A 24078-nucleotide genomic window follows, 5' to 3' on the forward strand; every position below is an offset into this window, starting at 1 on the left:
GGGTTGATTTGATTTATTTGCATAGGAACGATAATATGTATATACATAATATTTTATAATTAATTTATTAAAATATAAATTTTGTGGAATCGATGACATGTAGATATAATATATTATCATATATTTTTGTATGTATATTTATCACTTGTTATGATATTTAACTAATTAAAATTATATGTGTTTTATATTATTTAAAAAAAATGTTTTATTTGTTTATTGCTATTTGTTAATTGTTTGTAAATTTGATTGTGTTGTTTATATGAACATGAAAAAACAATCTACTATTGATGGATTTTTCAAAAGAAAACAGTCATGTTCTACTGAATATTCCGAAAACCCACCAAAGATTGTTTTGGATGAAGATACCCCCACGCCTGATGTTCCTATTACTGAAAACCGTTTCAAAAAACCTCATCTTGAAAATAATGAAATTGATCTTAGTACACTAGAACGAGATCCTGGTTTGCGTAAGCAAATTTATGATTATCCAATTAATCAACGAGATACTATTATACGAGCATATATTAGTCATGGTCCCTTTCAACAAACACTTTCTGTATATCCAAAATCTGGACCAGAAACCCATAAATGTAGTTTTCAAGCTTCTTGGTTTAAGTTATATCCTTGGCTTGAATATTCTAAGAGCGTAGATGCTGCGTTTTGTTTTCCATGTTTTCTATTCAACAAGCCTTCTGGAATGGGACACTACGGCCAACGAGCATTTACTATAGATGGATTTCATAACTGGAAGAAAGTTGGTGGAAAAAATTGCTCCTTTTTGAATCACATAGGGACTGAGTGTACATCTTTTCACAATGTTGCACAAAAATCATGTGATGATTTGTTAAATGGGGCGCAAAATATACGAAATGTGTTTGAGGCATTTACAGAAGAGGAGCGTAAAAATAATAGATTGAGATTGAAGGCTACTATTTATACAGTCCATTTACGTGCATTTCAAGGAATTGCATATAGAGGCCACGATGAAGGATCAAATTCCATAAACAAAGGAAATTTTCGTGAAATATTGAAGGCACTTGGCAGTTTTAATATAGAGATGGAAGAATTGTTCCGTACTGCTCCTAAACATGCATTATATACATTACCATCAATTCAAAAAGAGATTTTAAACCTTATCTCAACTAAGGTGATGAGGATGATTTGTGAGGAGATTAATGGAGGAAAATTTTGTTTAGTTGTTGATGAAGCACATGATCAGTCTAATAAAGAACAAATGTCAATTGTTTTGAGATTCTTAAATAAAGATGGCTTCATTATGGAGCGTTTCTTTGGGCTTGTTCATGTACCTGACACTACATCACAAACTCTTAAGAATGCAATTTATTCTGTATTGTCACATAACAATCTTGATCTTAAGTCAATTCATGGTCAAGGCTATGATGGTGCAAGTAATATGCGAGGTCATTTCAAGGGTTTGCAAGCATTGATTTCAAATGATTGTCCATATGCATATTATGTTCATTGTTTTGCACATCGATTACAATTAGCATTAATGGCTGCTTCCCAAGGAGTTGTTGCATTACAGAAGTTTTTTACTCGATTATCTTTTATTATCAATGTTGTTGGTGCTTCCTCCAAGCGTAGCGACCAACTTAGAGATGCACAAGCTGAGGAAATTGCATATAAGATTTCTATTGATGAGTTAGAGACAGGTAGAGGTCTTAATCAAATTGGTACATTACAACGAGCTGGCGATACTAGATGGAGTTCTCACCTCAAATCAGTTTCGAGCTTAATTAAAATGTTTAGTCCAACTTGTGAGGTTTTACTTAAAATTATTAAAGATGGCACCAGTCCAATCAAAGGCGACGCAGATTCAACATATGAGGCTATTACTACATTTCTACATTTGAGTTCATTTTTGTTCTTCATCTCGAGAAAGAAATAATGGAGATTACCGATTTACTTTGTCAAGCTTTACAAAGACAATCTCAAGATATTTGTAATGCATTGAGGCTAGTTGCATCCACCAAATTGTTATTGTAAAAAATGAAAGATGAAAGATGGGATGGTTTGCTGTCTCTTGTTATGTCGTTTTGTCAGGAACGCAACATTGATATCCCTGATATGTCTTCTCCATACTTTAGTAGAGGGGATCGAGCACGTAACGAGCATAGTGATCATACACTTGAGCATCATTACCGGGTGGATATATTTTATGAAGCAATTAATTGTCAATTAATGGAACTAAATCATCGATTCAATGATAGATCAACGGAGTTGCTTCAACTTTCAACAACTTTAGATCCTAAAAGTGTCGTTGAGGCTTTTCGAAGTGGTGATGTGATTAAGTTAGTAGAGAAGTTTTATCCCGAAGATTTCAATGAACAAGAGAAAGTAGTTTTGAAGATACAACTTCAACATTATGAGATTGATGTCGTTCAACATGTAGATTATAAACTATTGACATCTATATCAGAATTGTGTCAATGGTTGATAAAGACAAAAAGAGTGGCGAACTTTCATCTTATTTATCGAGTAGCGAGTCTCATACTTACTCTTCCAGTTTCTACTGCTACAACGGAGAGGTCATTTTCGGCAATGAACCTCATTAAAACAAGGTTACAGAATAAAATGGAAGACGAGTTTTTGAATGACTCATTGGTTTTGCACTTCGAACGAGAACTTACTGAAAAGATTAGTTTAGACACAATTGTACAAGACTTTAAAAATGCAAAAGATCGTCGCGTTCCACTTTGAAAAACGATGTAACAATATTTATATTAGTTTTCATGTTTACAATTTTAATATGTCGTAGTTTTGCACAAAATAAAACTTGCATATATATATTTTAATTATATATTTTAATTATGAAGTTTTGATTCCGGCCCCCCTACTTGTAGTGCTTGTGTTCCCCCCCTGCTTGACCCGATGGTGCATGGTCCTTTTGGGTTGCCTTCACCAAAGCAACTTGATAGGATGAATTATGGAGAGAAAGGATTAAATATGATTTATTAATATATTATGAAAATAATATATTAAAGGAGAAATCATATTGTTTAATTAATATTAGTCAAGAATTAATAAGAATTAAATTTGTGATTAAAAGAGATTAAATAAACTTAAGGGACTGGAATATTAATTATAAGATAATTGCAATTGGTCAAAAATTAAAACCTAGACCTCTCATAAAATTTTTAGATCCGGTTAACAATAGATCATGGATCCGATCAAATAATAGCATCATAAAGCACATAAGGCTGTATGTATAGGAAAACATGAAAAAATAAAAAAAAGTTATAGAAACCGGTTTACTCAGTGGTCGAACCGGTTAAACCAGAAACCGATCACCATGCCGGTCAACTAAAAAACCGGTTTTTAAACCATTGGGAAAGAGTACAACAAAATTAGGAAAGAATACAACAAAAGTACTTAATTTGTGGCTTAATTATCTGCTAACAAACTATACAAATTAGAGGCTTAATTATAGGCAAGCATCCTTTATATCAGAATGTTCCCGGATGAGAATTTCTGGCACATGATGATCATAAGTAAAGAGAACAATGTTTGAAGTTATACAAATTATTAAGTATTTAATTTGTTGCTTTATTATAATTCATGAAAATGTATTTCAGCATAACTAAATAGTCAAACATGACGCTAAGATGTAACAAAATGAAATTCTTGTGCAAACGATGATCAATCGCAAAATGACAGAAAGTAGAATACCTTTTCCATGTTCAATAACATATATTGAATAAGAATTAGTACATAGCGAATATAATTTTGTCAAACAAATTTTGGTATTATTTTATCACATAAACCGCTTACTAAACTTGGGTCCGACAAACGATCAATTCGCTTAACGGAAAACTCACGGAAATCAATAATTTTACACATGATCAGATATAACTTGAATATTTCATGGTTCTTTCCATTAAATTTTTTGTAATTTTGAAAAATTAATAAATAAAGAATTATGGTGCAATTACGGTTTTCAAATCACCGTTTTCGTTATGGCCAACAGCCTTAGCATCATAATTGATACTTTTCGTGCGTTGAATGCCGCTAGGTGTACGGTGGAGCCTGCAACGGAAAGAACCTGCATGGGTGGTCGGAGAACATAAGCAGTTGTTTTTCGTCATACTACCTTGTCTTGCTAGCCCACCTGACGACGGTGATGTCACTTGAACTTGTTCCACCTCCACCTTTAACTCCTCGTTTGCCGCCATCAATTGAACGTTAAAATACAAAACCAAGCTAAAATATGATTAGAAAAATATTAAAAAAAAAATACATAAGTTATACTAATTGTTGTAATAGTTAGTCCTACGCAACCATCCTATTATATTTTTATCATAACAAATCCATGTTCCAAATGATTGTCAAGATGCCTCACAAGATATTGAACACAATAGTGTGACGCATCTCCAACAAAGTATTTCAAATCAAATATAAATTAGGTTTTATTATTTGAAAACCCATATACGCAGTGTAAGTTGGGAAATGAATATAAGATACCTTGAGGAAGATGAGAACTTGGGCAATGGTGAGTCTCCAAAAGCTTTAAACAAAATGGGAGACAAAGAGATTGGAGGAAGATAAGAGAAAACAGGATCCCTATATATCAAATAATGTGCATATGACTATTATATATACACACACGTCATATATATATATATATATATATATATATATATATATATATATATATATATATATATATATATATATATATATATATATATATATATATATATATATATATATACACTTTAAAATGGTATACGAGATTGGTCTTAAATGTTTGATTAAAGTGAATTATCTAAGTTATAAATTTAATAAAAGGGGCCACGCGTCCAAATGTTCTAGCCATTCACGGGGAGAAATAATTAAGATATAGAGACATGCCACTTGCATAAATGCGCTTTATATATAATGCTTCAACTACTCCAAGATAGAGACAATAATAATAAAAATAAAACCGACGTTACTCTTTTTTCTATGGGTTAATGTTGTTTAACAAAATATTTGATACGTATATTTTAGGTTTTGTAAGTACATTTTAAAGTTATGTCCGTTTAATTTTTTAATTTACTGTTTTGCTTTTTTATAAGTATACAACATAGACCTGATTAATATTGATTTGATTAAATATATATATTTTTTAAGGTTGTTTGCTAGTTGTTGATTGAGTTAGATCTGACTGAATCAGATGCTTGACTCAGATGCTTGACTGTATCTAAAGTTTGATTGGATGTACATTTAAATGTGTCTAAAGTTTGATTGGATGTACATTTAACTGAAACCATGTTGTTTAATTGTAATGATACAAATAACAAATTTACCCATTTGTTTTATTTGCAACATAAGTTACATAAATTTATCTTTTTTCATAAATACAATCCTAACTATCAAATACTATCATTGACATTTTGGTTATTTATTATTAAAATAAATCTATTACAAAACCATGCCAATTAAAAATATAGTAAACTCTTGTAAATTTTGATTAAACAATATAATAGTTTAATTCACATCATAATAACAACCTATAGAGTTTGTTCATGTAGTTGTAATACAAAAAATATAGAAAGAAAGACAAATCTAAGAAGTTCACCCACCCCAAAAATAATGGTAGAAACTTCATCTACCAACAATTATAACCACCTCTCAGCACCATCTTTTCTTAAAGCTTACAAGCACCAAATAACATTATCCGCCTCAACTACACATCTACAATGTTTCAATCTCGAAAGCAATCCATAATCACTTTTCATACTCTCAAAGCACTCAAATCCTTGATGTTCCTCACATCAACATCAGTTAATCCCCTAATATTAAAGTGACACCCAAAAACTATTGTTACTAACTTCTGTATCAGACAGGTGCAAACAACTTAAAAATATAATGATTTCAAACATTGCAGACGCCTCTAATATTAAAATGTCACCCAAAACCTTGAACGAGAAAGTTGGACCCATAAAACCAACTAGCTTCACATAAATTAACTTTCATGAACCTAAGAGAAATATTCTTCTAACCACAAATTTGTTGTAATGTTTTCCATTTCCTATATAACTTTTCAAACTTACAACCATGAATCAATGGATATATGGACATCATATACATAACAATATCCTAACAATCAAACAACAAATAACATAATTCTTCAAAATTACAACAAGAGTACATACCAAAGTACCAAACCAGGGGAGTACTGATTCTCGACATTCCATCTCCAAGGGGATTATTAAATCTCGATGTATGATCACAAGAACTGTTAATGTGGCAATTTCAGAAGATTGACAGAAGAATGGTGGAGGAGGTGGTCGGCACTAGAGAAAGGTTGTAGGCAGGAGGAGCCAATGTCGCACCCACTATTTAATTCTGATGACAATAGATGAAATAAAAAAATAAGATAAGAAAAAGAAGAAATTCTACCAATCTTTTAACACCCGTGTTTCAGATTAGTTTAGTTTAATATTTATCAGGGGCCAAAGATGGTGTTTTGGGAAAAACTCTATGCCATGACAAAGTGCTAGGATCCCCACAACATGGTATGGAATAAATGGAACACTTGTTTTAATGAGTGCCACGATGTGATAATAGGTCGGCCATAATGTGGTAGTTGTTCTGGCCTAAGCTCGTGAATTTAGGGTTTCCTCCCATATTTAAGCAACATTTTCAGAGGATTAGGGTATCCTTTTCAGCTTACAACCCTCTTCCTTAAAACCCTAGCCTCTTTTAATTTTGGTTCATTTTGGTATTCTTGGTGCCTAAAAGAAGAAGAAGAAAAAGAAGAAGGTGTTTTGGTGAATTAATCTTGCAAGCAATATCATCAAAACCATCTTGAGCATATTATGGACCCTTGTGAGTATTCAAGTCTCAAACTTTCTAGTTTGTGTTTCTAGATCTAGGGTTCTTCTCCCTGTTCTTCTTATTGTGAGAGTTTTAAGGAATACATTCTATAAAGTTGGAAAATTTATGGCTCCATGAGGTCCAATTGAAGTTATAAGTTCCAGATGTAGTCTTCCTTGGTGTATTTGGCCTCATGTTTAAGTTTGAGCCCTTTTGTTCCTTGGGTTTGAGTTATTTTAGAGGAGACATGCATTAGACATGCATGTTTATAAAGCACATATTTTTATGGTGTATTTTTGGGTATGAAAGTCTTTTGGAAAATTTGGTTGGGTGACTCGGATGATTTAGATTTTAATAAGTTAACTCATGTCTTAGGTTGTCATTAAGGACTTAGAATTAAAATTTTTTGACTTCTAGGATGACTTAAGGGATAAAGTTAGAAACCTTATCCATTAAGACCATATGGTGTATCGGATCTAGGCTTTGGAGATCTTATGGACAAAGAAATCTACTTAATCAATTAAGTTGTTTAGACCTAGTTACCACATTGTGGCACTTTGGCCGCCAAGACGTGGCAACTAGGAAGCCTCTTAAATGTTTTGTCTTTACGCTGCCACGACGTGGCCAATGGAAGGCCACAATGTGGCGATTCGCTGAGGTGAGCTTTAGGCTGGTGACTTTGAGGGTTGACCTTGGACTATTGACTTGTTGACCTTGGTTAACTTTAGGTCAAGATTATAGGATCTTGTTTGTTTACTAAGGTTATACATTGTACGTTTTGATAGGAGGGTTTTATCATCTATTGCGGAGAATTGAGCTATAGTTTAGCTGATCTCGGGAGTCAGGTGAGTCTTCTCACTATACTATGAAGGATGCTAGTTTTCTTTGTGATACTTGCATGGAAGACCCGTGGGGCAGCCCATGATATTTGAATGAAATACCATAGGAGTAGCACATGGTATTTGTATGAAAGACTATGGGGGTAGCCCATGAAATTTGCATGAAAGACCATGACAGCAGCCCATGACCCTCGGATGTTAAGACCTTAGCGGCATCCTATGGCATTTTCGAGAAAAAACCATGGGGGTAGCCTATGAAACTTATATGTAAGACCAATGTGGTAGCCCATGAAAATTTATGTATGGTATTTGGTATTTGAGGGAACTCACTAAGCTTTGTGCTTACGGTTTGTGGTTTGGAATCTTTTCAGGTACTTCCAATTCCAAAAGGAAGGTCCCGACTTGACTGCACAACATCCTATAAAGTTTATTCCGCATTGACTACTTGTGAGTTTTACTTTGATGTTATAGAATACTATTACTTTTATTATATTTTGGAACAAATGAATGAATGTTTCATTAATTAAAAATGAAATTTTTACTCAGTGTATTAGGATGTTACAAATTTGTATGAATTGGAAGGAGGCTGAAGCTCAAGGAGGCGGAGCTAGAAGGGGACAACAAAGTTAGAAGGAGAAGGGAAGGGCAATGTAGATGATGTCGCTGACATGGAGGTGGGCAAGGAGAAGGAACGACGAAAATTGAATGAGAAGGGAAACGTGGGTAAATGTTTCAGTCAACTTCCTTTTTAACAATAACCGAATCAAGCAAATTCTCATGATAAAATCATAACACTGGACCGGGTCACACATTATTATCCCTTTATCAAACAGGCTAACCAGACCAAGTTAGCCAAAAATGCTGACCGGAACTAGCCAAATGCATATCAAACAGGTCGTAAGGTGGACATTAGTAATAGTAACAACAAAAACTATTGGTAAAAATGTTGAAATTTAAAAATAAAATTAAAATTAAAAAAAATAATTAAAATCTATGTTTGGAACTATATTAGGAAAATGTATGGAAAATAACAAGGAAATGGAAAATTGAGGCGAAAAATTCGAAAGAAAAAGTTGATATATTGAACGAGGGCGACCCATGGAAGCCAAGACTTGTGTTTAACATAGTGTTTTAAAAAACAAATATGTCCGCTATAGGTGTGTAACATTTCGTTAAAAATAAATAAATAAAATAAAATAAGTGAATAAATAAATAATAATAAATAAATAAATAATAAGCCCCAAAACCCTAATATATATTTTATATTTTATTTTATTTTAGCCCTAAGTCATATTAATTAGCAGGGTATACACCTTGGAGTGTTAGAAGTTATATTATTTGGTTTAGAGGAACGAAATTGTAACATGCAAACTTGAAACGTAAAGAATATTGTAGAGCAGGGGTTATAGTGCAAATTGTGACATCCCCAAAATCTCGGCCAGAAAAGACCGATTTTCATTTATGCTTTTAAAATAATTTCAGAGTAAATCCTTTTGATTTGAAAGAGTTGCGGAATTTGTTCCCAAAAACAAAACATGATAAAACAATGTTTACCAAAGCATTTCATAAAAGAAATGTATTTTCATTATATAATCAAAACTCGGGGTGTCATGTTCCGATACAGACCAATAAGCATAAACGATAACATTAGAAGTCATTCAACAAATATATACATATACAGACTTGTAAACAAAACAACTTGATGGTTCATCCATCTTACGCCCTTGCGCCACTTCCTGTAATACAAATAAAACTGAGTGGGTCAGGCTTGGGAGCCTGGTGAGCATATAGAGTTTTCAACCCACAATAACTAATTAAATTAATTATTATCAACCAACAATAACCCAATTACCCATTTCCGTTATTCCTCACTTTATGTCCCTAAAATAACTAACACAAGGGACCTAGTCTAAGAATATTTCATCGGGGTGACAACACATGCTTCGGGGGTTCCTCAGCAATATAAGTCAAATAAGGCAACCATGAGGGAGATGGAATACAGCGAATGAACACCCAAGTTCATTAACACCTACAGGTTATGAGTCTGCTAGCGTTCCACTAGACTGTCTAGAAAAGTCCGTGGTTGTCATCTAAATTCCGCTAGATGACTGGATCAAAACAACATCGAGGCCTCTCATCTGTTTATTACACACCAACTATCTACCCATGTTCTACCCAACATATTAGTAGATAACACATACATTTTTATAGACAGTTTCAAAACCTGTATAGCATGCTCAATCAATGCATTTTCCATATAACATATGAGGCACACACACATAACAACAATTTCATATAGAAATAATCAGATCTGTAAGATAAAAGAAAGTGAATATACATTCACACACATAACAACAAAATATACACATAACACGTATTTCGTATAAAATACTTCATAATTATGCGTTAGAAGAAAGTAACAACACATTCACACATATAAACAACAATATACTTAATACACTCAAATCATACTTGTATTATTATCGTGTTTATGAAAGGTAGTATACACTCACTTGATCAGAAGATGATCGGACAACACTACGACTTGCAAAAGTAGTAATCCTCAGCAGGTCTGGAAGATCTCTACAAAAATCGAACTTCTCACGGGCAGAGCTTCGGCTCGGAAACCGCACTTCTCGGGATCTTTGGGATCTCGGGACTTGCTTCGGGACTTGGGAATATTACCGGGGCTTCGGGGTATTTCTGGCACGCAAAACGATGCAAAACGGGAGAGAGAAGGGAGAAAAATGGCAAAAGAGCAGGCTGCCCTCGCATCCTATTTATAGGAGGTAGATGCCTCGCAGTACGCGGGGCGTACTACTCCAAGTTCGTAAGCACTTGCGTCATCTGAAAGTCCTCGAGTGCGAGTGTTGACATCGTTCGCCGTACGCAGGGCGTAGTCCGGATGAGTCCGGTGACTCGCCTCCGGATAATACCGAGGTTTAATAATTAAATTTAATTATTAATTATTTAAGAAACTTCGAAAATTCATATCTTCCTCATACGAACTCCGTTTTAGACGTTCTTTATATCCAAGCGAAGGTGAGACTACGCTCTACAACTTCCGTTTAGACTCCGTTGGCTAATTTTAACTTTATTTTCATTATTTATTTTTAATAGGCCGGGATAGAAAATTTCGTTATAATTTCATAACTTCTTCGTTTGACGTCCATTCTCGCCTAACTTTTTATTGATTTGATACTAACAACGAGATCTTCGATTCTCGTTTAGATCACTAAGGCTAACTATCGCTCTAACGTAAATTTCACTTTTTACGTCATTCAGCGTTGCCGGTTCTGTCGCGAAACTTCGACAGGTCATAACTTCTTCGTTATAACTCGGATTTCGGCATTCTTTATATCTTCGGAAACCTTGTTTCAACTACTACAACATTATCTAAAGATATCCAGTTCATTTTACACTTAAATTTTGACGCTTATTTTTATTCTTAATTAATCAAACCACATAATTAAGCAATTAAGCACAAAACAGATACTACTCAAATAATACACTTCTATTATTCCAAAACGGGTTACATAGGTTAAACTAGACTATTACATTGCTATAAATGGCAAGCCCAGAAACACAAGCGTTACACAAATATTGGACCTTGGCATGATGTTGTACGAGCAACCCTTGGCCGGAAACTGAAGAAAAACCACCACCAGTAACCATTTTTGGTGGTTGTATCGGGCTTTTTCCTTGTTCTTTTGGTGCTAGTGTGTGTATGTGTTGTAAGAAATTATATGTGTATTAGATCGTTGGAATTATTACTTAAACCGTTGCCATGTGCGGGTGGCTGCCGCCCCCTGCCGCCATGGACCGCCGCTGACCACCGATGCCCAAGGTGGCAGTGGATGGTGCCCAATTTATTAATTGTATATTTATTTAATTAGATAACCATTTAACTTTAGGTGTTGGAAACCCTAATTAAGGTTTAGAAAACCCTAATATCAAGAAAACCCTAATTTCGGAATTGGTCGGGACTCATGGTAAAACAATTAATTAAACCTAATATAATACTTAATAATTCTCCACAATTAACTTGATGAAATATTGGGATTAATGTATTAAGTCCTTAATGGGTTAAGTGAGGAACATTAACCCTAGTCATCATTTTATGTAAAAACCCTAGAATCGAGGAGCTCTCTTTTTGGGTAATTAATCAGGCATGTATTTGGGCTGTTGAGTTGATTATTATTTCACCCAAGAACGACTAAGTCAAACCTTAATCAGTCATACCCTTAAGTGATTAAATCCTTACTGGGTTAAGTTTTCTTACTTAACCCTAATCTCCATTTTATGTGAAACCCTAATCGTCATTTCATGTGAGGTGGTCACTATTGCAAGTGACTATAACCTATGATCGGGTATTGACTCAAGTATTGTCCTATAGGTGTTTTGAAGTGAGTTGAAGCTAGTAGAGTCCTTCATTGCTGCAGTGGTTATCTACACGCATATCGAGGTAAGTGTCATCTCACTGTACCCGTGGGTTGAAGGAACCAATGTCGGCCCATTAATTTTGGTTATTTTGTAATAGAGGGATGCCTTAGTGATATGTTAGATCTGCTTTTTGGTATCAAGTATGCTGCTATGTTGTAGTGATATGTTAGATCTTTCTGTTTGGTTATTAGCTGGTTATATTGATTATGTTGCCTTGCTGTAATAATCTATAGGAGTGCGTGTATATGTGCTTGCTAGTTATCATCTATGGAGTGCCTTATGGATTGTTTGTGGGTATGTAGGATAGCCTAAGAACTCTTGGTCTAGGCTCTCCTACCTGTTCCTTGTTTGATTGTGGCTCTAGAGTAGAACCGTCTGTTCGGGTGGCTATCTCACCTCTGGTCACTTATGGTTATGCATTCAATGGAGGTTAGATGGTATCAGGGTTGTATGGGGTGAGAGGGTTAGTAGGCAGTAGTTTTGTTTGCTTGTATTATGTGCCTACTTGATCTTGATTATTTATATGTCGACATATTGTGTGGGTTGAGTTGAGGTTGTACTACTTTGTGTTGTAGCCAACAAACCGTGGAGCATTCCAGATATGAGCTGAGGGTCGAGTAAGGCATGTCACACTCATACTAAGTGCTCAATAGCATTCCAGATACAAGTTGAGGACCCGATAGGCTGGCTAGACTCGTATTGAGGGCTTAAGGGTATTGGAGCATTCCAGATATGAGCTGAGGGCCGGGTAGGGCATACCAGACTCACATTAAGGGCTCAATAGCATTTTGGGTACGAGCTAAGGAGCCACTAGGTATGCCAGGCTCGTACTGAGGGCTTGAGGGTATTGGAGCAATCCATATATAAGTTAAGGGTAGGGTAGGGCATGCCAAACTCATACTGAGGACTCAATAGCATTCCAGATATGAGCTGAGGTGTAACATCCGAAAAATACGGACCAAAAATTTCTCTCTCAAATCATTATTAAAATCATAAAACATCCAAAGTCATATGTAAAATCATGAATCATGTATCATAAAACATCATAGTATCTGTCACAATAAGAATCTCATAATAAAGCATCAGAGTGAACTCCCAGGCTAAGATTGTGGTGTGTGCCATGCGATCATCCCGATCCCCTTCCTTTGCTAGTGGAAGTACTTGAAACCAAAACTGAAAACCGTAAGCACGAAGCTTAGTGAGCTTGCCAAATTACCACATACCAAACACATATAACATGCAACTAGGAGATACCAACCCTGCCCACACTCATGGAGATACGGGCCCCACCCACTCTCCGGTAACTAGGAGATACGGGCCCCGCCCACACTCCACTATCTCTGAGATACGGGCCCCGCCCACACTCAACTACTAGAAAAAGATATAAGTATCATACAGACAACACATATAACAAAATCTATCATTCAAGCATATATCATGATCAAACTCAGCTATGAGATACGGGCCCCGCCTACACCGCCTTGGTGCCTTAGACTCGTTCCTACTGAAAGGAAACTCACCTCGTATGATTGACTGCTGAAAACCCGAGTGAGGAATCCCTGTCTACTACTCCGGTAACTTTCCGACTATAAATTCCATAATGACACATAGTCAGAAGCCGATAACTATTCTTAGCGTAAAATGACCATTTTACCTCCTGGTCAAAGTCAACATCCTGGTCAAAGTCAACCTTCCAAGTAGTCCAAACTCACTGAGTCTGCCTTGTGATTTACCGAGTCCTACAAATCAGAACCCTAGAATCGCTACTCGACTCGCCGAGTTCCCAAGCTACATGTTATCACGATTTGACGAACTGACTCGTCGAGTCATCCTTAGACTCGCTAAGTCCTGGTATAATCAGAAGAGGGAAAAAATCCTACTACTCGCCGAGTTCCTTAATCAACTCACCGAGTCCCATGAACATCATCGGGGATTCTTCATCGAACTCGTCGAGTTCTCTTATGAACTCGTCGAGTCCCTTGCAGATCTAACCTAGTTGACCGGTTTCACACTTCTACAGCTCCAAAATACAGATCTAGGTCATCTCCAAGGTCTATATCTATAAAGATGGAGACTTGATGGCTTTGCACACCTCAAATGGGCCCAAACTCAAGTTATAGCAATCTACTTTCATGAACATGGCCATGGCTTGAATGAAAACGGCTTCAAGACTCTTTTTATGACTATAGAGGCTAAATACCACAGGAAAAAGGGATTGCTTTTCATGCAATCCATGGGAACCAACTTATCCTTCTCAAAAGGTCTTAAAGACCATAAATCACCAAAAAAGAGATCTTAGTTATGGGTTACCAAGCTAAAAGCTTTTTACCTCAGAAAGATGTCCAAGATAGTTAAACTTCTGGATCTTGTTCTTTTTCCACAAACTTGAAAGCTCCAAGTTCTTCCAACTATTTTCAAAACACAAAAACACACTCAAAAACTCAAGGGGGAAGCTCTCAATCGAATTAGGGTTTCTAGAGGACATGGAGGAAAATAAGGGAGGCCCAAAGGGGGGGGGGGGGTTTAAGTGGTTTAAATAAGGTGTAAAACCCTAAAAATAGGGTTTCCTCTTGGAAGACCTACTCGTCGAGTCCATGCTTGTACTCGTCGAGTAGACCCTTTAAACCTTGCATCCTCTCTGACATCTACTCGCCGAGTTAGGGCTACCAACTCGTCGAGTAGCTTAAAATAAATACTTAATTAATTAAATACTTTCATACCAGGGACTGGGCATTACAGTTCTCCCCCACTTGAATTAGACTTCACCCTCGATGTCTGTTGTGTCTGAAAACATCTTTGGGTAGTGCTCCCTCATTTCCTCCTTGAGCTCCACGTCCACTCTGAACCCTTGCGGTGCTGCCATTGCACCTTCACTAGCTCGACCCTTTTGTTCCTCAACTCCTTCATCTTGCGATCTAAAATCACCAATAGTCTCTCTATGTAATTCAGGTTCTCGTCAACCTGAATATCCTTTAAGGGTACCACCCCCAAATCATCCACCAAGCACTTCCAGAGCTGAGAAACGTTGAACGTGCTGTGGATCTGGTTGAGCTCTACTGGAAGATCTAACCGGTAAGCAACCCAACCCACCCGGGCCAAAACCCTAAACGAACCAGTGAACCTGGGTACCAGCTTACCACACTTCCGAAACCTGATAACACCCTTCCAAGGTGACACTTTTAGGAGGACCATGTCGCCCACCTGAAACTCCAAATCCGAACGTCGCTTTTCGGCATAGCTTTTTTGTCTGCTCTGCGCAGTCTGGAGCCTACTCGGGACCTGCTGTATCCGCTCTATGGTCTTGATTACTACCTCCGTACTCCCCATGACCCTCTGACCGACCTCGCCCCAGCAGACTGGGGTCCTACACTTCCTCATGCAAAGCATCTCAAAGGGAGGCTGATCTATACTGGAGTGGTAGCTGTTGTTATACGAAATTCCGCTAACAGGAGGCACGTATCCTAACTGCCACTAAAATCTAGAACACATCCCCGAAGCATGTCCTTAAGAGTCTGAATCGTCCTCTGGCTCTGCTCGTCCATCTGGGGTGGAAAGCGGTGCTGAAGTGGAGACGAGTACCCATCTCGTCGTGAAACCGCTTCCAATACCTGGAAGTGAAACAAACATCTCTGTCTGAGACCACCGAGACATGCACTCCATGACGTGCGACTAACCCTCGCACATAAATCTCGTCCAACTTCTCATCTGAGATGCTCTTTTGGATCAGTATGAAGTGAGCGCTCTTGGTCAATCGATCAAAGATGACCCATACTGATTCGACCCCACGTGGGGTCTTAGGAAGCCTAGTAATGAAATTCATGGTAATATCCACCCACTTCCATACGGGGGATGTACAATGGTTTCATCTTGTCATGAGGCCTCTAGTGCTATGCCTTGACCATCCTGCAAGCCAGACATCTCTCTACATACTAGGTTACGTCCAGCTTCATGTAGGGCCACCAACAGTCTGGGCGAAGATCTCTATACATCTTGTGAGCTTCATCCATCAATACATGTCGTGCTCTGACCCAATATGGCACCTAGACTCTCCCATGAAGGATCAACAACCCCTGCTGTTGTAATCGAAGGAGGCCACCTGGCCTATAATCCTCTCGCACTTCCGGCGCTCCCCCTTCCGACCCTCCACCTGCGCCTCTCGTATCTACTTCAGCAGTGGAGTAATCACTGTTATCCTCAGACAGATATCTCGGATCGGGGCTATTGTCGCCTTTCGGATCAGGGCTTCGGCCACCACGTTGGCCTTGCTTGGGTGGTAAAGGATCTCACAATCGTAGTCCTTCACCATGTCTAACCGCCAATGCTGCCTCATGTTCAGAACTCGGCTGGTCCATGAGGTACCTCAAACTCTTGTGGTTTGTGTAAATGGTACATCGAACCCTGTAGAGGTAATTCCCCCAAATCTTGAGGGCGAACACCACAACTCCGAGCTCCAAGTCATGCATCGGATAGTTAGCCTCGTGAGGCTTTAACTGTCTTGAGGCATAAGCTATAACATTACCTTGTTGCAACAACACTGCCCCCATACCTGTGATCGAAGTGTCACAGTAGACTATAAAGTCATCTACTCCCTCTGACAGGGTGAGAATCGCTGCCTCACACAATCGTTGCCTGAGTGTCTCAAAGGTTGCCTACTGTGCAGGACCCCAACAAAAAACCACCAACTTCTTAATCAGTCGGGTCAACGGTACTGCTATCTTGGAGAAGTCTTGGACAAATCTTCTATAATACCCAGCTAGACCCAGGAGGCTTCGAATCTCAGTTGGAGAGCTCGGAGTCTCCCACTGCATCACGGCCTCTATCTTGGCCGGATCAACTAAAATCCCCTTTTGATTGACAAGGTGCTCAAGGAACTGCACCTCGCGCAACCAGAAGTAACACTTGGAGAACATCACATAAAGCCTCTCCCTCCTCAATGTCTCGAGTACCTCCCTTAGGTTCTCCTCATGTTGCTCCTGAGTCTTGGAGTAGACCAAGATGTCATCAATAAATCCTATTACAGACCGATCCAACATCAGCCTACAAACGTGGTTCATGAGTTCCTTGAACGCGGCTGGAGCATTGGTGAGCCCAAACGACATCACCACAAACTCATAATGACCATAGCGGGTCCTAAAAGCAGTCTTCTGCACCTCATCATATCTGACCCGCATCTGGTGATATCTGGAACATAGATCAATCTTGGAGAACCAAGATGCTCCTTGAAGCTGGTCAAACAAATCACCTATCCTCGGGAGCGGGTAATGGTTCTTAACTGTTACCTTATTCAACTCCTGGTAATCCATGCACATATGGTGCGACCCGTCCTTCTTCTTCACAAACAGGATCAGGGATCCCCATGGTGAACTGCTCGTCCTGATAAAACCCTTGTCTAGCAGCTCCTACAGCTGCATAGACAACTCCTGCATCTCGAGAGGAGCCAATCGATATGGCGCCTTGGCTATCAGAGCCGCACCAGAGACCAGGCTAATCCGGTAATCAACCTGTCTCCCCGGAGGTATCCCAAGTAAAATTTCTAGAAATACATCTGGATATTCTCTCACTACCAGTACATCATCCAATGCCTTCTTACCCTTATCCCGGGTATCCATCAATTAGGCGACAAATCCTACGCAACCCTGCTAAAGGCAGCGCCTCGCTCTCACCACTGAACAGAGAATCAGTCCGCGTTCTGGCCTCTCGCCCTGAATCACTTTCTCTCCCCCACTAGGAGTGTGAACCCTCACTAGTTGTTGCTCACAATCAATCACTGCCCCGTTGGGGCTCAACCATTCCATACCCATTAGGACCTTATTCCCTCACAGGGGAATAGGAACCAAATCTACTGAGAACTGCTCATCAAATAACCACAGTGTACATCCCTTGTGAACCCTCGCAACTCTGACAGTCCTATCATCTTCTATCTCTACATCAAGTGGGGAATCCAGCTCCCCCAGAGCTCTACTAAATTGCTTGCTAAGTCCGAGTGGTACAAACGACAGGGAAGCTCCCAAGTTAAACAATACCATAGCTGATATACCATTCACTAAGAACGATCCTATAACAAAGCACATAAACATAGGAAATAATCAGAAATAAATATGAGATAATGGAGAAGATAGATACCCGTAACCACATCAGGAGCTGCACGTGCCTCCTCTACTGTCAACTGGAAGGCCCTCTCCCTGAACTTGGCGGTGATCTCCGCCACAGTCTCAGTAGTCTACTCAAGATCTTGGATCTCCCTTGCTAGCTGTTGCACCTCGATTATAGGTGCAAACTCGGCCCTGAACCTGGTCATGAAATCACTCCAGCTCATCGCATCCAACACTATATCATCACCAATAGCTCTCCCAACCTCCTCCCACCAGTCACCTGCCCTGTCCTTTAGAAGACAGGATGCAAGCCTAACCTTGTCCCCCTCAGGACACCTACTGGTGCGGAGCGCATTGGCGACATCCACCAACCATCTAGTACCCGCAATGGGTTCCCGAGCCCCATGGTAGTTAGGAGCTCCACATGCCTTGAACTCCCGAAAAGTGACTGTGTGCGACCCCATCATGGCCGCCATCTCGGTACGGAAAGCACTAAACCTCTCCTCCATAAGCTCCAGAATACCCTCCATGATCGTACAGAAGATCACAAAAGTCTTCTCAAGTATGGTGCATGTAATCTATGAGGAGATGTACTCCTTGGTCTGCTCATCCAACTGCTTGGCCCCAGAGCCTGAGCCTGTTCCCTCACTTGAACTGCCAACTGCTGGCCTGGGCCATGGTACCACCATTCTAAAATAAAACATCAGAATGAACATCATAATACTATCAAAACTTGAGGAATCATAAACATTACTAGCTCCCTGGCATTATCTCAGCCTCCCTTGATTCGAGTATGGATCCTATGCTTTTAGTAGTACGGGCCTATACTACCTTCCACATCTATCCGTACTTTCCTTAAGAACTACCTCAACTCCACCAAGTCCCTTCTACTACTACTACTACTGATCTCCCACTAAACTCTTCCTAGGCTTGCCCTAGGGTGATCACCAACACACTCTCCACTATTAGCTGCATAAGAAGTCCCTTCTATATCCCCCTAGCTAACTCGTGAATATTATTACATAATAGTAAGAATAGATAATTCTTCGAATGAGAGATCCTTCCTTACAACGGTTGGACTCATACAATAGATGCGCAATAGAGCTAGACCTAACCTTCTGAAATTATTTAATCCTCCCTATATGTAACATAACATATTTATTTACTAGTTAGTAAGAGATAGCTAAGACTCCTAAAAGCACAAAGTAAGCAGAATTCATGCATCAAGTAAACATAATCAAGCATATCTCTTTCAGGCTATTCATGACTAATTTGTACTAGCACGTAGTTCATAAAGCTGAGATACGGATAATTGACACATAAGGCATCCTTCCTAGATCTGTAATCCTAGACTAACATAAATTCTCATAAAACTGGTAATCATAACATAACATAAACTTGTATGGGTAATTTGGGAGTACTTACTTGAGCTCGGGTGATTGCATGCACCACACCCTTTTTCTCTTTTCAAAATTCTTTTCTATTTTTCCAAATCCTTTAATAAAAATGATTTTGTTTTGAAAAATTTTATACCCACTTCCTTAATTTGAGTTCAGACTCACCCAAGAGTGTGCCTGAATCCCTTAAACCAAGGCTCTGAAACCAACTTGTAACATCCAAAAATTACGGATCCAAAATTTCTCTCTTAAATCATTATTAAAATCATAAAACATCCAAAGTCATATGTAAAATCGTGATTCGTGTATCATAAAACATCATAGTATCGGTCAAAATCAAAATCTCATAACAAAACATCAGAGTGAACTCCCATGCTAAGACTGTGGTTTGTGCCATGAGATCATCCTGAGCCCCTCCTTTTGCTAGTGGAAGTACCTGAAACCAAAACTGAAAACCGTAAGCACGAAGCTTAGTTAGCTCCACCAAACTACCACATACCAAACACATATAACGTGCAACTAGGAGATACAAGCTCACCCATAATCAAGGAGATAAGGGCCCCACTCACTCTCCGCTAACTAGGAGATACGTGCCCCACCTACACTCCACTATCTATGAGATACGAGTCCCGCTCACACTTAGCTATACGGGCCCCTCCCACACCCGACTTTTATGAGATACGGGTTCCGCCCACACTCAGCTACTAGACAAACATACAAGTATCACATAGACAACAAGTATAACTAAATCTATCATTCAATCATATATCATGATCAAACTCAGCTATGAGACACGGGCCCTACCCACACTTGGCAACTAACATAACATGCTACAGGTCGGTCTTGGTGCCTTAAACCCATTCCTACTGAAATGAAACTCACCTCATATGACTGACTGATGACAACCCGAGTGAGGAATCCCTTTATGCTGCTCCGATAACTCTCCGACTATAAATTCCATAATGACACCTAGTCAGAAGCCGATAACTATTCTTAGGGTAAAATGACCATTTTACTCCTGGTCAAAGTCAACCTTCCAGGTTGACCAAACTCACCGAGTCAGGGTCGTGACACGTTGAGTCCTAGAACCTGGAATTACGATTTGGCTCGCCGAGTCAACCCCATGACTCGTTGAGTTCCCAAGCTACATGTCTTTACGATTTGACAAACTGACTTGTCGAGTCCTGGCATAATCAGAAGATGGACAAAATCCTCCTACTCGCCGAGTTCCTTTATCAACTCATTGAGTCCTGTGAACATCATCGGGGCTTCTTCATCGGACTCGCCAAGTTCCATTAAGAACTCACTGAGGCCCTTGTAGATCTAACCCTGTTAACTGGTTTCACACTTCTACAGCTCCAAAATACAGATCTTGGTCGTGTCCAAGGTGCATATCTATAAATTTGGAGGCTTGATGGCTTTGCACACCTCAAATGGGCCCAAACTCAAGTTATAGTTGTGACATCCCCATTTTCACGGCCAGAAAAGACCGATTTTGTTTACGCTTTATAAAAATCAGAGTACCTCTTGTAATAAAAATGTTGCGGAATTTGTTCCCAGTAAAACATGATAAATACGTTATCAAAACATTTCCGAAGAAAAATATTTTTAATTCGTTTTAAAACATTTGGTATGTCATCGTCAATACAGAAACATTTGCATAAATAGAACTTACATTCATTATCACTAGTGATCTATATCTCCTTAATCTCTCAGTGTAAGGTAACTTCACATCGTCACCTGTGATATAAATAAACTGAGTGGGTCAGGTTGGCAAAACTGGTGAGTACATAGGGTTTTCAACACACAATAATATAACTATTATCTTTAAACAACTAAGCAATCAACCCAATTACCCATCCCCATTATTTTCTTTATTCTTAAGGATCTACCCTAAGAATCAGCTATTCGTCGTTCATTTATTCCTAAGGATGGAGAAAGTTAAAGTAGAAATAGGTAATGATAGTGAAGAAACTGATGATTATACAGTTGGTTCTTTTGGAATTTTACCTACGAAGGTTATCACTGTCAAATCAATATTAGAGCAGACAAATAATCATGGTATCACTGCAAATGTATCTAATGCGCAGGCAAACATCGATTCCCGTGAACAAATCATTAAATCACTCCCTAAGCAGACGACTGTCATACCACCCAAAGTTACGTATTCCAAGTCCAATATAAAAGGCGATGAAACTTCAAACATCAATGTGAACTTATTTGATAAGCACACAAATGTTACTATGGGTGATGAGGGTTCAAAAACTGCAATGTATACTTCTACTGGTCTACCACCAGCACCTACTTCACCACCACAAATATCTACCATTCTACCAACAACTACTGCAACTGTTTCTCCTACTTTTGAGAAAGTGATGCAAGTTCCCATTACAACCTTATTCTCATCTCAATCTATAGATACTGATAAGATTATTCATGAAGAAGAAGCAAATGATGATGATCTGATGGTTAGTTTTGCAGATTTGGAATTCAATCCTAATGAAGATGATGTCCCAAATGAAGCAATTATGTTTGGTAAATAGTTCAAAATCTTTGACTGCAAGTTGAATTTGATTTTGAAAATTTGAAGTAATAACATTGGCAAGTCAAGTGTTAGTAGTTCAGAAGTCGAATTTTTTTCTTAAATCTCAAGAACTAAAAACAAAAGTATTGATAGCTTATCTTGATACGAAACTTGAAGCAAAGCATGGACATTTGGATAAAATTGTGAATTCTTCAAAACAATCCATCGAATTCAAGCTTACTGAGCTTAGAAATAAGTTAGATCAAGAATCTGCATGATTGGATAAATATTTGGGTAGGTGAACGGAAGTGTTGAAGTGTTGATTAGGGATATTCATACCATCATTAAAGATTTTTGTTCCTTTAATAAAGATTATGACTAAGGTTTATCAGAGAAGAAGTAAGAAGACATTGAAATCTTTGTAAAGATTGAAAATTCGCTCACTTGACTTCATGAGCAACTATCGAAATTTCTTGTGCCTACATCAAATTTGATTTCTCGAGAATCTATCTCTGCAATGGTTTCATTAGTTGAATCAAGTTTCAAGACCGGGTGGGCTCCTATACTTGACTTGTTTCTTCGCCTACCAAATAATGATTCATATCTTGTACGTGTCTTGTAGGGGGAAGGGGGTTGGTTCATCCAGGGATCAGGCGAAGATAAAGGTGTAGTTATGGGAAGTGTTTTGTCCACACAAATTTCTACATCGATTCCGATGAAACTAATAGTGTCAAAAACAACAAAAACAGCAACAACAACGAATGCTCCTCAAATCAATGTGGACTTATCAAAATTAAAAAAAGAAAGGAAATTTGATTAATGAAGGAAGTGGAAGTTTGATTTCTGCAAATGTCAAGACAACTCCAACTATTAATCCCAAAGATAAACGAAAAAGTATTCATGTTGAACCTTACACTAAAGAAAAGAAAATATTGCAAGAATTAAAATCGAAAGACGGGAGCAAGTGAACAACATTCTGAATCAAAGGGTGAATGATCCTCTAGGCTTAAACAAAGGCGATCCTAACAAGACTTGGTGTTATGAAACTATCGAAATAGTTTTGCTTGACAAAGTGGAAGAATTTATGAAGAAACCCAAGAGAAGCTATGACACTGAAAACTCCAACTTCAATTAGCTTGATTTTCCTATAAATCAACTGATGTTTACTTTCAGTTAATTTAAGCTTGCTGAAAGTTTCAACGAAAAAGATGAATTCAAAAAGTTGAAGATTTTCTTTCATGTAGTTATAGGGAAAAGCGAATAGGAGGTTTCGTCATTGGTAAAGATAGTTAGGGTTATTTCGAAAGTAGCTGATGTTTTGTTGGAGGGGTTGATGTAAACATTTTGATATTCTATAGTGAGAGAAGAAAATGTGGCTTTCGAGTTCACTATCGCATATTTTTCGTTGATGAATCTTAATGATCTCATCACAGTGTCGAAGATCTTGTGTAATTTGGATACTTCACAAGTGGTTGAGGGGAATCGAAATGCATTTGTTATTAGATATGTGCACATCAAGGCCTTCATTGATTGCTACTATGATTATTTGGCTATAACATATATAGATCTTTCCATGGTAATCAATAGAACTTCAAAGGCGCCAAAATCGTTGTTAAAAGTGAAGCTTAATATCAAGAAGTTTGAAGACGGGAAAATTATACATAAAACTTTTGGTGTTGTTTTCCAAGGAAAGAATAGAAGATGAAATTTAACAAATTTTCTCTTTCGAACGGATGATATTAAGAGATACATGATCTTTTATTTTTTGAAAATTTTACTTCGCATCAATAACTACAAGAAGAACGATAATGAAGATAAGGCGGAGGTTCGAAAAATAATTCTTTGGTATATGGAGATCAAAAAGTAGTTGCTACAGACAATGAATATACTATCTAAAGAATTCGATTGTTCTCAAAATGGGGGAGAATGTAGAGCCGAAAGTTGTAGTGAGAGTCGAATGT

General features: G+C 38.1%; 2 protein-coding genes across 2 annotated transcripts; both read left to right on the top strand.

Annotated features, from left to right (window-relative positions):
* Positions 1 to 265: 265 nt before the first annotated feature.
* Positions 266 to 1909, top strand: LOC145039229 (uncharacterized). The gene has a single exon (XM_078987312.1). It carries the CDS (start codon positions 266 to 268, stop codon positions 1907 to 1909), a length of 1644 nt encoding a protein of 547 aa, XP_078843438.1.
* Positions 1910 to 2010: 101 nt separating this feature from the next.
* LOC145039231 (uncharacterized) lies at positions 2011 to 2721 on the top strand. Its single transcript, XM_078987313.1, has one exon. The coding sequence runs from the start codon at positions 2011 to 2013 to the stop codon at positions 2719 to 2721; it is 711 nt and encodes a 236-aa protein (XP_078843439.1).
* The last annotated feature ends 21357 nt before the right edge of the window (positions 2722 to 24078 follow it).

Source organism: Lactuca saligna, chromosome 4, assembly GCF_052625555.1.
Source record: "Lactuca saligna cultivar CGN05327 chromosome 4, ASM5262555v1, whole genome shotgun sequence".
Lineage (NCBI taxonomy): Eukaryota > Viridiplantae > Streptophyta > Magnoliopsida > Asterales > Asteraceae > Lactuca > Lactuca saligna.